We start from the raw sequence: 13,140 nt of genomic DNA, 5'->3' as shown, positions 1-13,140 counted from the left end.
TCTCATCTCTAAAATTGGGTTTGAACTGGATGATACTCAGAGCAATCCTCTGGAGTGGATATTGTTACCATCATTTACAGCTGAGAAAACAGGCTTTCAGAATTTAAACTTACCCCAAATCACAAAGCTGAGAAGTGGCTTCGTCTGAGTTTTACCACCTGCACTATACAGCTCTTTATGGGTCTATGTCTTTTCCCAGAAACTGGGCTGGGTTTTCCAGGACCATGAGGTATGTGGGACTGGCATAGAGGAACAGGACAGCCCTGAACAAGTGTAATGGGCATCTTGCTACAGACAGGATGTCTAAATCTCCCCATGTGTGGCTGATGTGGCAGGGAGTCCCTGGATGTTGAGGCCTGGGGAGATGTGCTGGGCTCCACGGGCAAGTGAAGGGTTAGATCCAGTCCCTTTGCTTAAATTGCTCGCTGTTTGGCCATAGCCAGGCATATAAACAGACAGGTACATACAAAGGGAGGCCTCTCCCAGAGGGGCTGAGGAGACCAGAGGATAGAGCCTCTAGCAGCCAGTTGATTCTAGGAAAGCTTTCTGCAAGAGGGGTGTTTTGAACTGGGTCTTGCAGGATAAGTTAGAGTTTTGCAGCAGAGGAAGAGAGGGAGGACGTTCATTTCAGGCAAAGGGACCAGCTGGGGCAAACGAATGGTAGGGTAAGTGTATGTGGGGTCATGGGAAGAGCAGAGACTGGCAGTAGGTGACAGGCTCAGAGAGAGGCCAGAAGGGACCCATGGGAAGAGAGGGAGTTTTAGCTGGAGATTTCAAGGTTTTATTTAAGGTTTTGAAAGACCCTTTGGCTAAGAATGGAAATGGACTGGGGGGAACAATGGAAAGCAGGAAGACCACTCAGGGAGTTGCTAAGGTGGTCCAGGTAAGAGATGATGAAGAAACTTCAGAGACATTCCAGAAGGCATAAGCTGGGTTTGGGGAATAATGCAAAGATGAAGAGATTTTGAAGGTGTCATTTAGGTTTTTGGCTTAGAGAATAAGTAAAGCCTTCAGTGGACACAGGCATTACAGAAGGAGGAAGCAATTTGGGGAATACTGAACATACCAGTGACCGTTTACTGAGCACTCGGGGTGGGGGGTGGGGGCAAGCACTGTGCCAAGCACTTTATACACAGAAGGTAATATAATACTCAGAACCACCCTAGGAGATGGGAACTTATTGCCTGTGTTTAAACAAAGGATGTAAACAGCTTTTCTGAGATTAGCAGGCAGCAGGGCCAGAATTTGAACCCACATTTGATTCCTAAGTCTGTACGCTAGAGCTCCACTCAGTTCTGCTTGACAGAACTACTAGCCATCCCTTAAGACTCAGATCAAGGGTAGGTGCTTCTGATGAGCACTCTCTGATTCTTCCTGGGCTCCTCCTCTGGGCTACTTGTGCATGCTTCTGTTGTCACTCCCTTGGCAGTTCATAGACCCCTCTGCTTTCAGGGCCGGGCAATCTCTTCAGAAAACTCCTGGGACAGGGGTGATCACAGTCAATTTTGCATCCCCATTGCCTAGAACATGTGGATTGGCTGACTGAATGCTAATTATTCTAGGCAATTCTATTTCCTTCTCCTCTCTTTTGAGGAACAAGTTCTGCTAATAATGGTTTCTTACACATTTACGTGTTTCTTTATACTGTTCCTTTCTCTCTATCTCCACTTCCAGAGCGTAGCACTTTTTTTTTTTAAAGTTTATTTATTTATTTTGACAGAGAGGGTGGGAGAGGCAGAGAGAGAGGGAGAGAGAGAATCCCAAGCAGGCTCCAGGCTGTTAGTGCAGAGCCTGACACAGGGCTCTATCTCATGAACCGTGAGATTACAACCTGAGCTGAAATCAAGAGTCGGACACTCAACTGACTGAACCACTCAGGCACTCCAGCACTGACTTCTTTGAGATCATAGAGGAAGGGCAGCTAAGTGATGCCCTAAGCAATCTAGGAGGCTTCCTGTTTGGAGGTGTCCCTGAAGCTGGAAAAATGAGCCAGAGCTACTTTGGTAAAGAAAGGTGGGAGGGGCACTCCAGGTAGATGAAAAAGCATAGTAAAAGAAGGCACAGAGGTATGAACTGTTTGGTCTGCATGGAGGAATATGAGTTTAGCCTGCGTCCTACAGATAAACATGCTTGGCTGAGACTCGTGGAACAGATGTCAGAGGGGCTAGTGGGGGGTTATGGAACTTGAGCTTTGGTGTTTTTCTCTACACAGTTGACCCCTGAACAATGAGGGCATTAGGGGTACCCACCTCCTGAACAGTCAAAAATCCGTGTGTAACTTTTGATTCGCCCAAAACTGAACTACCAATAGCCTACTTTTCACCACAAGCTTTACAGATAACCGTTGATTAACACATATCTTGTATATTATATATATATATAATGTACTGTCTTCCTACAATAAAATAAGCTGGAGAAAAGAAAATGTTATTAAGAAAACCATAAGGAAGAAAAATATATTTATGGTACTGTACTGTATTTATTGCAAAAAATCCGTGTATAAGTGTACCCACACAGTTTCAAACCCCTGTGGTTCGAAGGTCAACTGTATGTGATCAAATACGTGTCTGTACAGGGCATAGTGGATACAGGGGGAGTGAATACTTGTATCTGAGGGGTCAGGTAAGACTTAGGTTTTACTGCATTTCAATTTTTTGTATACCAACGATAGTACCATTTATTTCCTTGTTGCTCTGTGCCTGGCACAGCACTTTACATGCATTATCTCATCAAACCCTCACAACCTTCTGTGAAATAGGTGTTATTACCTTTATGCATAAGCTGGAAAGGAGGCGCAGGCTGATTAATAATGTTCCCAAGGTCACATGGCTAGAAAGCTAGCCCAGCTCTGAAGCGTTCTTAGAGTTCTAGACTATATTCTGCTAAGAAGATCTTGAAGTCAAGGAATCTGTCTTTAATTTTTGTGTGCCCAGACCTAGGTCTTAGAAGACGCCTAATAAACATCAGTTGAATAAAGAATAGATGACCTTCCACTTTCTCCCCGCGACAAGCACGTGCTAACGTCACTGTGAAACCTCCACACCACCAGGGGGCGCAGTACCCTTCTCTGTGCAGCGGGGCCTGCTGAGGACGCCTAGCTTCCTCTGGTTCTCTGGCTGGAGCTCAGCCAATCGCCGCGCTCCGAGAGAGCAGGCGCCGGTGGGCGGGATCCCGGGGCGAGGGCCTGCGGGCCGCTGGGAGTGGAGACGTCGGTGCTCCAGGCGAGTGAGCAGGCGGAGGACGGGGCCCGGACGGTGCAGTACGGGCTGCGGCGCAGGTGAGCACGCGGTCCCGGCGGGCAGTTCCCTCCCCCAGAGCGGCCTCCGGGGCCGCCCGTTGCCGGGGGGACGGCTCCAGGCAGCGACCTCTGAATTAGGGAAGGGTGATCGCGAGTGTCTGTTCCCGCCCCGGCCTGACAGCTCCTCTCTTCCCAGGGCTCGGAAGCTGAGTCTGGGCTCCCAGCAGACCCTTTGCGACCAGGGCTTCTCGGCCTGAGGCACGTGGGTGAGAACGAACGCCGACAAGGCCACGAGCGTGGTGGGATAACGGGCAGGGCCTGGGAGCCCAGAGGAGGGAGAAGGGCAGATACTTGGACGTGGACCTCAGTTGCTCTCCCATCTCTGGGCTGGTCTCGAGTGACGGTCAGGGTCGGTCCTTCCACCCTGTCAGATCTCATCTGCCTTTGTTAACAGTTCTCAAATCTCGGAACTGCGGCTTCGGGTCTCATTGGGTCTCCGGGGCGCCGGCACAAGGACAGGCTTCCCGGGAACCCACTTGACCTTTACCGGACACTCAGGCTCCCTCTGTGTTGGGCCGGAAAGAATACGTTCCAGTATTTGCTGCTTTCATTTTGATACCCCAGGGATGACTTGGAGAGTATTTAGCTTCTTGGAATCAGAAAAGTAGCCTGCTGTATTCCTGCCGCCTTTTGAGGGCGAGGGGGTGGGTGACTGCTGTGATTTTACACTGGCGGGTTGTCTGAGCTGTCATTCATTCATTCAACAAACTGTTTTGGGGAGCTTTATACCAGGCGGGGGGGAGGGGGGTGGTGCACACAGACATGGTCCTTGCTCTCTTGGAGCTTAAGTGTTTTGAGAAATGCAGATAAGTAGGGTAGGCTGCCAGCCCAACATCTGTCACAGAGAAAGTGGTTCTAAGTGTTAAATAAATGAATGAATTGACTAGTTGGGGAATGATTAGAGTGGGCAGGACGACAGAGAGACTTTGCTGCATGTGGGGAGTGATATGAATTGTGGACTCATGCTTGCTATGTTTGACGGCAAATAAGGGATCTGAATGGAGGATTGCTGTTTAGAGTAAGTGTTTACTTATAGGGAATTTGCATAAAAGGAAAGAAAATGAAGTATTAGGTTTGAGGTTTTTCAGCGGAATTTTAACTTCTAAGTCTTATGATTTCACAAATCTGAGTAATTTTAGAGTTTGCCCAAGAGGGAAGCTCTTCCAGATAGTGACATGCCAAGTAGATGGGAAGCAATTGCAGGAAGCTCTCTCCAAGTCCAGGACTTGGAGGAAACAATACACCTGTCTGCAGTGTGTTTTTACCACTAGAAAGAGCACAAGCATTGAAGTTTGGAGAAGCCTGGATTCAAAAGCTGTGGCTGTGTCACTTCTAGTGATCCTGGACAAGCCACTGTGGCCTTAGACACAAATCTGGGCTGATAATTCCTGCCTCATAGAGGTGTTGTAAAGATCAGGTGATGACTAGTGTGTGACTTGTCCAGCATAGGGCCTGGTGCTAAGACAAAGGACCCAGAGGGGAACCTTGAGGTTGCTGCAGTTTTTTTCCTTGATGATGATCCATTATAGTCTTGGTGCACAGAACACTGGATTTCTCCAAAGAGAATTGGAACCAAAAAGAATCATTTTATCCTTGGTGAGGTTTCAGTTGTACACTTTAGACCAGAGATAGCCAAGTTGGAGAAACACCTACAGAGTGCAAATGGAATGATCTTTTAGTTGAGACTTTGGGCAAGTTAGTTAACCCTCTGATAATGCCATCTACTTCTTAGAGTAGACGATTAAAGGGAATACTGTATATAAACTGCTTAGCCCAAGGACTGGCATGTAAGAGCTTAATTTACTTACTTTCAGGAAGCTCCAGAGCCATTCCACCTTTTTTTTTTTTTTTTCTGCCATGGGCTTGTACAGTGTTTTTTTTTGTTTTTGTTTTTTTTTTTTTACAGAAAAACTCAAGCCCTAGTTTTTTCAGTGTTGGTGATATTTTTAGGAGTTTATTATGCAAAATGAGGGTATGGGCTTGGTTGAAGAGAATGTATATTGTTATTTATCTATCTATTTTTGAGAGGGGGTGGAGGGGCAGAGAGAGGGAGAGAATCCCAAGCAGGCTCCACGCTCAGCAAAGAGCCCAACGTGGGGCTTGATCTCCTGACTGTGAGATCATGACCTGAGCCGAAATCAAGAGTTGGATGCTTAACCAACTGAGCTACCCAGATGCCCCGAAGAGAACGTATTTTGAAAGAGATTTGGGCAGCAGTTTTGTAAAGTATAAATATGTCTCATTGTTAGGGAAATCAAGGTCAGAATAGGAAAAAATCATCATTTGTATAACATCCAGAATGGTTGAGTAATGGATTAGGGTTTTGGCCACTTAAATATGCTCCTTATTATTTTTGTGAGGCAAAGAAACTACTTCTCATTATCTTGGAGCCAGGAGACTCACAGTGGGACTACACCTGGTAGGAAAATTATGGCTGGCTGTGTTCATGGAGAAACTGCATAGAGCGGAGAAAGGCTCTTGTCCATTCCTATAATGTTGGCAAACTGTGGAGGCAGGGCCTGGGGTCAATAACAGACTTGAATCTTTGGTAGGTAAGCTCAGAGGTTCCCTTGTGGGGAACACTGCCATGCATGGTTGTGTAATTGTCAAAGAGCATAGTACATAAAAGAGATTCTTCCCCCTTTCCCTAACAATCATGTCTTTGAAAACTGCCTAGGTTGTTTCAGGGCCCGAACTGTTGCCTAAAGCAAGGTACCCTCTTGGATTACTCTGCCTGGGGTGGATGCTCAGTAAATTGTGCCAGGCTGCCTGGGAAGTGGAGAGCCCCAGTGGGTTGGGTTGTCCATATTCGGGGAAGAGGGGGTGCTGGTTTCTCCCTAATGCGGCCTTGTGCTCTTCTGCAGATGTCATGTGGCCTGTGCTCTGGACCGTGGTGCGTACCTATGCTCCCTATGTCACATTTCCTGTGGCCTTTGTGGTCGGGGCCGTGGGTTACCACCTGGAATGGTTCATCCGGGGAAAGGATCCCCAGCCCGCGGAGGAGGAGAAGAGCATCTCTGAGCGCCGGGAGGACCGCAAGCTGGATGAACTGCTAGGCAAGGACCACACCCAGGTGGTGAGCCTTAAGGACAAGCTGGAATTTGCCCCTAAAGCTGTCCTGAACAGAAACCGCCCGGAGAAGAACTAATGGAGGACACAGAGCCCCATGGGTCCTTCTGTGGGCCATGAGTGGCCCTGCCACCGTGTCTACCCGGCCCCAGAACCCACATGTCATTTGCTTTGTTGCTTCTTCTGGCCCTTCCCGCACCACCCAGCCTTGCACATACTGGCTGCTGTTCTGTTGCCAGGCAGACACGTGAGCAGCCGAGGGGCCAGTGAAGAGGAAAGGCCCTTGGGGGTTCTGGCCTGAAGGTTGCATCCGTTGTGTGGTGCGCAGGCTTCTGCGCTTCTGGGCGTGCTGCTGGGAGAAGTGTTATAAACGATGGCCGTCTGCTTCTGCGGGGAGGCTCTTCGGCCTCGGCGGGGAGGGGCTGGAGTTGGGGCTGCCTTAGGAGGCATGCCTGCAGGCCTAGTTCCTGTGTGCACTGGGAAGAATTCAAAAAGCTACCTGGCTTCTTTCACTAGTTTGCCCTCTTCCTGTGCTCATTCTTCCTGAAATCCTATCCTATCAGGTCAGGAAAGAGACTCCTCGGGGAGGAAAGCCTTTTTCTGTTCTTGGAAGTCCAGGCAGTTTGCCTTGGGACAGGTGAATTTGCTTGAAAACAGTCATGATTTTTCACCCCCCCCATCACTGTATGGTACAAAACTTGATTAAAGTGGCATCTGAGAACCATATTGATTGAATCCTATCTTCCAGATAGTGTTGGGGTCTCCTTAGGAGTTATGCAAGTGCAGGCACTTCAGGGGTGGATAATACTGGCCTTTAACTAAGGGCTCCGGGGCCCAGGCAGTGAGTCCTGGACGTGCAGGTTCCCAGCAGCCTTTTTATCATGATGGGAAGAGGCTTATAGGATATTTCAAAGTGTGAATTCAGTGTAGACCAGGGAGCTTAAGAATTGCTATCAAATTTCCCAGTTGTACACAGAACTACATTTTTCCCTATAAAAATAATATATATACATTAAAGAACATTTGGTAGAGATTTAAAAAGGGTCAGCCCCATGCCCAACCCCAACTAGGGCTCTAGTACAACTACAAAGGTAGCATTTTGTTCCCTTTCACTAATTCTTGGCATAGGTTTTTAAGATTTTTACATTATTGTCCACTTAATTTTATATTCTTTCTTTACATAGTTTCTCATATTGTAATCATTTTTTCTATCTTATCACATGGTCTTCACAATCCTACTTTAATAGCTTCACAACTGCCCATCAAGTGGGAAAAACGTAGTTTTCAGTAATTTCCCAGTTGCTGGACATTTGGATTGTTTCTGGTGGTTCACTAGTGTAAATATTGCAATGAATATCTTTCATAAAGCTTTTCCTGCATTTTGGAGTCAATGGCAGGAACCACAAATGGCATTTTGGGTGAAATGGATGTGCAGTTTTGAGGACCTTGATGCGTAATACCAAAGGTCTTTCTTAAATGGCTGCAGGAATTTATACTAAATGCTGCCGCTTAAGATGTCACTAGTGCTGTTGGAAGGGCAGTGAGAGCAGAGGGTGGGAAGAGGTGTAAGAACCTATTGTCCATGAAGTCAACTGACATTTAACCTAAGTGAGCAAAAGCAAGTAAGGAGCATATGATGAAGAATGAACTGTCTTTCAAGGTGATGGTGGTGGTGGTGGTGGTGGGGGTGGGTTTGTCCTGCTTCTCTTCTCTTGGGATCTGAGGCCTGCTGGTATAACAGGTGGGTGGAGGTGGAATTCCTGAACAGGTGGGTGCGCGGAGCTGGGAAGATGTGGAAAGGGGTGGCCAGAGGAGAGAGCAAGTCGTTAGTGGCCCTCCTCAGTCCCTGAAGCGAGTGGGAATGCTGAAATGAGCCACTGTTGCTTTTAGGGAATAAATCTAATGAGTGTGTGAGTGTCTACCACTGAGGTAAGCATGAGATGTCTGGTTCTGCAAGGGTGTGCGGAGCTCAGCTTGGTTAGCCCGCTGGCGGGTGACAGACCAGTGCTGCCGCCCTGTGGTGGTCCTGAGCATGACCAAGCCTGGCAGCCCTTCCCTGGGCTTAACAAGGAGCGGCAAAGGCGCATGCCCCCAGGGGTCAGTCGGGGGAGGGGGGGGTGCTTAAGTGAGCGGGGCTTAAGTGAACAGGCCAGGCCAGGAATTACATGGACCGGCCTGCCTAAAGGGGGCAGTGGCCGTGCAGCATCTTCCAATTTGTGATGCCAAATTTTTCGTTTTTTTTTTTTTTTTTTTCCTTTTTCTAAAAGATGCTAGAAATTGAGAATATTACGCATTTTTTTTTTTTTTGGAAACTTGATTTTTAAATGTTGACATTTGATTTTTTAAAAAGAATTCAAAGCCTGCTAACATACCTGTGGATTTAATTTCATCCAGTAGCTGCCAATTTGTGACTTCTCAAACTGTCCCTTTCCTTTCAGTGAAATCTGTGAGGTATACATTTTTTTTTTTTTTAAAGCAGTATAACAACTTGTGGCAAATATTAGGGCCCAGGATTAGTTTCTCTTGAAACCAGTCTAATAGATATTAGATACTTAATGTCTAATATCAGTCTAAACAGAACTTTAGAGGATAGAAAACCTACAGAAACCGCAGCAAAAAAGTTTTCCCACAAACTAAGACATTTTTGGATTTGCAGATATTTCAGAATAACCCTGTCACTGCTGATGTAGCTCCGCCCAGGGCCTGGCTGCCGAAGCCCCGTCTTTGGAAACCTACATTGCTCCCTTCCAGGAGTCTCATTTTATGCCCCCTCTTGGGCAGTTTCATTTCCTAGGGTTTGCCCTCACTGAATCTCTGCCGCCAGCACGTCTATTAATATCCCCAGCTGGCTCTTTCTTTCCCACGGCTGGCCGGGATCTGCTGCCGCGGTGGAACTCTGACACAGTGCGTGCCTTCTTGCCTCTGCTCAGGTGACATCGAGTAGCAGGGTTCCTGTGGTTGTGGGCAAAGGCAGGCCAAGGTGGCTGGAATGAACCAGGGCACTGGTTTCTTCCATGCTTGCTGATTCACCTTGGAGGCACATGTCCCTCTTCTGGACTGGCCCAATTGTCACGACTCACTGAAACACATTATTAGTAAGGAGAGGTGCTTGGTGCTTGATAAAGGTGCTTGGCCCCTTTCTCGGGTGTTTTCTCGGTCCAGTGATGGTGGTGGCTTTAGAGCAGGGTTATCCTGTCTGAGCTGGGCAGGAATCACTTCTGTCCCCTCAGAGGCCCAGTGTCTGGTGCTTTTCCACTCCCTCTAGAGCCTTTCCTGTGCCTGTTGCTGTGTTAGCACAAGTCAGCTGGGCAGCTGCCAGGATAAGCCTGCCAGGGAGCCCTCTGACTCTCGTCGGCTTCCCAGGGTCCCAGGCTGGTGGGACTGTTGGCCGAGTGAAACACCATGGGATTAGCCTTCCTGAAGCTGCCTGGGAGCCGGGCAGCAAACATGGAAAAGCTGTCTTGCCTCCCTTTTCCTTTTCCACTTTGGTGTGGACGTCTCTGCACTTGTAGAGTGGTGAGCCAGGGCAGCGTGGCAGAGTAAAAATAAAGTGCGTTCTTGAGTCCAACAGTTGAGTTATGAATACTGCCTCCGCAACTAGCTGAATGACCTTGGGCAAGTCACTTAGCCTTTCTGAATCTCACTGTCCTCATCCGTAAAATGGGGATAAGAGTACCTATTTTTGCTGGGTGGCAGCAAGGCTAAGGTAACATGTAAAGTTTTTAGCAGGGTCTATGACAACCAGTAGGTAGGTGCTCAATAACGTTAGCTGCTTTCATTTTACTGCAGGAAAAGCCTCCATTTCCTGCAATAGTTGCATGTATCCTTGTGATCCTGGTGAAGTGGGGATCTGGAGGCAGGACCAGGCTTGGCTGGGAGAGTGATAACAGGACCCTGACAGGCCTGGTGGCTGAGGACTTCTTAGGAATACTTTACAGAAGGGACTGCCTTGGATAAGAACCAAGCTGGCCAGACCTGTGTCACTAAGTAGCAGTTCTGTTGGTGCCGTCTGCAGGGTCAGAGATGGGAAGTGGGGAGCAAGGGGTTGCAGAATCCCCAGGAGTCCTGTATCAGGAGCACAGGTAGAGGAAAGAGCCTTGGACTTGGGGACAAGGAAACCGGGTGACATGGGACATGACCTTTCACTTCCCCTGGCCTTGGCTTCTCCACCTGCAAACTGGGGATGTGAGTGTGTTCCCTGCTGATGGTGTAAAGAGAAGGAGAAACCAATCCCGAGGACGCTTTGAAAACCGCGAGTGCTATGTGATAGTCCAGTGAAGCCTTACTTCTAGCGCACTGGATGGCAGCCAGTCTGAATAATGAAATGGAAATAAATGCTCTTCTATTCCTTTTCTGTACACAGTCTCCCAGAGTATTTGCTAAAGAGCAGTCTTTGGGATACCAGCTTTAAGAATGGAGAAGAGTAATTAGTCTGGATTTCCCTCCAGTATCGAATGATGGGTTTGCAGATAGCTCCGTAATCTAGTTGTGTGACTAGGAAAGTCACTTCACTTCTCCAAACATCATCTGTAAAGTGGGGATGCATCTGCCTCCCTCACAGAGTTGGGAAGATTGAGGGAATCCACCCCAGGTTTGGTATGGAGCCCTCCCCCTCTGTCCTGTTTCTCCCTTGTTGTCTGACTCCCTCCCCCACCCCCCTCTTGTGGGCTCTATTGAGCCAACCTGCAGTTTCCCTCCTCTGTATCGCATCATCTTGCCTAAACTGTCAGTCTTTTCCTGGAAATTCTTCCTATTTCTGCCAGCATTTTCTTTCTAAAAGACATTTCTGATGAGGTCACTGCTTAAAGACCTCCATGGCTCCTCTCACCAGAGCCCCTGGCATGCCTCACTCCTTCTTTCACCAGCTTGCTTCAGCCTCCCTCCCATCATCCCTGGACAGAGGCCAGCCTTTGCCGCTTCCTGAGCACATGATGCTTGTTCCAATCCTGATACCTCTATGTCCATCGTGTGTCCCTCCTCCTTGGCTACTTGGTGAACTCCTGTGACGCTGCAAGATATAGTACAGGCTCAAAGGCACTTTCCTAAGCGGAGGCTGTCCTTCCCTCCCTGCTTGTCCAGCCCTGTGGTCATTGTCCTGTGGCATTTGTTACAAGGCACTGTAACGGGTGTGTGTCTTCCCCCGTTAGACTGTGAGTTCCTTGAGGGCAGGCGCCACGTCTTATCCACCTCTGCCCCTCGCAGGGGGCCTGGCACAGAGTCATTTTCAATAAATGTTGAGTGAATTAAGAGGCCCCCCGAGTGTGATTCTGGGGTGGAGCCGACAACTGGGGCTGGGTGCGGAGATCAGCTTCTATGGAAGCTGAGGGGGCAAGACCACCGGGCGTGGCCTTGAGCTAATGGCGGCACTGTATTGCTACTGCTTTGTCTTCCCCGAGGCTGGTCATGAGTGAAACCAAAAGAAGCCACTGGCTTCATTTTCCCAGGGGAAGTGGGGCTTGGGCAGAGGGCTGGCTTTCCCCACTGGGTGGGACCTGGACCAGCATAGCCCATGATGAATTTGACCCTGATGACTCTGTAGTGGGGAACAATGTCCTCAGGAAAGCATTCAGGAAGCCCTTCGTGTAGTAGTGATCAAAGCCCTGCAGCAGCTCGGCAGGGTGGATGGGAACGCTCCAAGGAACCCGGCAAGGCCCTGGGATGGAGCCCAGGGAATCCCTTAATGCCCTTACCAGGTGGGGCTCTCCCTCAGCCTCAGCAGAACCCTGGGCCAACCCTGGGGGACACGGAAATCCTAGGGAGGCCTGGGAATGCCGGGGGGTCTGAGGGAGCCCCTGCTTTGGGAGTGTCTCCGGTTTGTCTCCATTCATCCCTTAGGCCGGGGAGGGCAGGTAGGCTGCTAGGTGAGGCAGGCTTCCGTTTCCTCATTTCACCTAAAAGCTGAGGTAAACCTTGTATTCACAAGAAGCCCTCTTCATTTGTCCCTCATCCCCAGTGAGTTCAACCAGAAGGGAGAAGAGCACTGGTTCCTGTTAGGCTGACAGGGGATCTGAGGCCCCGAGCGGGAAATGGCTCACCCCAGATAACCAGCAGAGCTGGGTTTGTAGCCACCCGGTGCCCCCTCCCCTTCCCAGTTTACATGTTGTCATCACACCAAAGCAAGGTCAGCTGGCCTGCAGACCGGTAGACCCGATGAGGGAAGCACCCTTTGAGTGCAGGCTGGCCATAGGGCACAGCTGGGGCCCTCTGTGGGCGGCTCACGTGACATACCTCGGATGGAGGCCGCAGCCTGCTTTTCCTGCCCCTTCCCACTTTCATTTTCCCAGTGCACAGACCACAGACAAACCTTTAGGGGTAGCTCTGCCTCTCTGACGCTCTCCAGGCTGTTTTCCCCACGCGCAGGAGGGTAGGAGGTCACAGACTTTCCCACAGATGGAGCCCTGTGTGTTTATAATTTGGTCAATTGATGACAAGGTTTGTTTATCTACTGTTGTCCCTAAAGCCCTGTCCTTGGCTGGCTGTCACCTCCCTGACATATGCTGGGGCCTCGAAGGGCTCTGATCCCAACCCTCCCCGCTTCCCCTCCAAGAAACTCAGCTCTGGAGTTAGGCTGCTTGGGTTCAAAACCCAGCATAGCCACTTAGAACTCTGAGGCCTCATCCAAGCTGCCCAGCTTCTATGTTTCAATTCCACATGTCAGGTGGGCTAATACAGGACTTATCTCAGGGGGTCATTGTGAAGATTAAGAGAAAACATGCAAGGCATTTGGAACTGAGACTCACTGATAGCCCTCAGGAAAGGTGGTTATTTTGATT

At 49.1% G+C, this 13,140-nt stretch overlaps 1 protein-coding gene across 2 annotated transcripts; it reads left to right on the top strand.

The window, feature by feature from the left end:
- Positions 1-3,123: 3,123 nt before the first annotated feature.
- SMIM12 (small integral membrane protein 12) lies at positions 3,124-7,088 on the top strand. Of its 2 annotated transcripts, none has more exons than XM_045476628.1 (2): positions 3,124-3,277; positions 6,163-7,088. In XM_045476628.1, the coding sequence occupies exon 2, from the start codon at positions 6,168-6,170 to the stop codon at positions 6,444-6,446; it is 279 nt and encodes a 92-aa protein (XP_045332584.1). In that variant the 5' UTR covers positions 3,124-3,277; positions 6,163-6,167; the 3' UTR covers positions 6,447-7,088. The 2 variants fall into 2 exon arrangements, with proteins under 2 accessions (XP_045332584.1, XP_045332585.1); XM_045476629.1 differs by lacking the exon at positions 3,124-3,277 and adding an exon at positions 3,440-3,504.
- Positions 7,089-13,140: the final 6,052 nt, after the last annotated feature.

Source organism: Leopardus geoffroyi, chromosome C1, assembly GCF_018350155.1.
Source record: "Leopardus geoffroyi isolate Oge1 chromosome C1, O.geoffroyi_Oge1_pat1.0, whole genome shotgun sequence".
Lineage (NCBI taxonomy): Eukaryota > Metazoa > Chordata > Mammalia > Carnivora > Felidae > Leopardus > Leopardus geoffroyi.
Note: the sequence above shows the minus strand (reverse complement) of the source record. Positions and strands in the feature narration are given on the sequence as shown.

What these genes read in the sequence shown, in the direction of transcription:
- SMIM12 (XM_045476628.1), top strand. Translation starts at nt 6,168, where the DNA reads ATGTGGCCTGTGCTCTGGACCGTGGTGCGTACCTATGCTCCCTATGTC.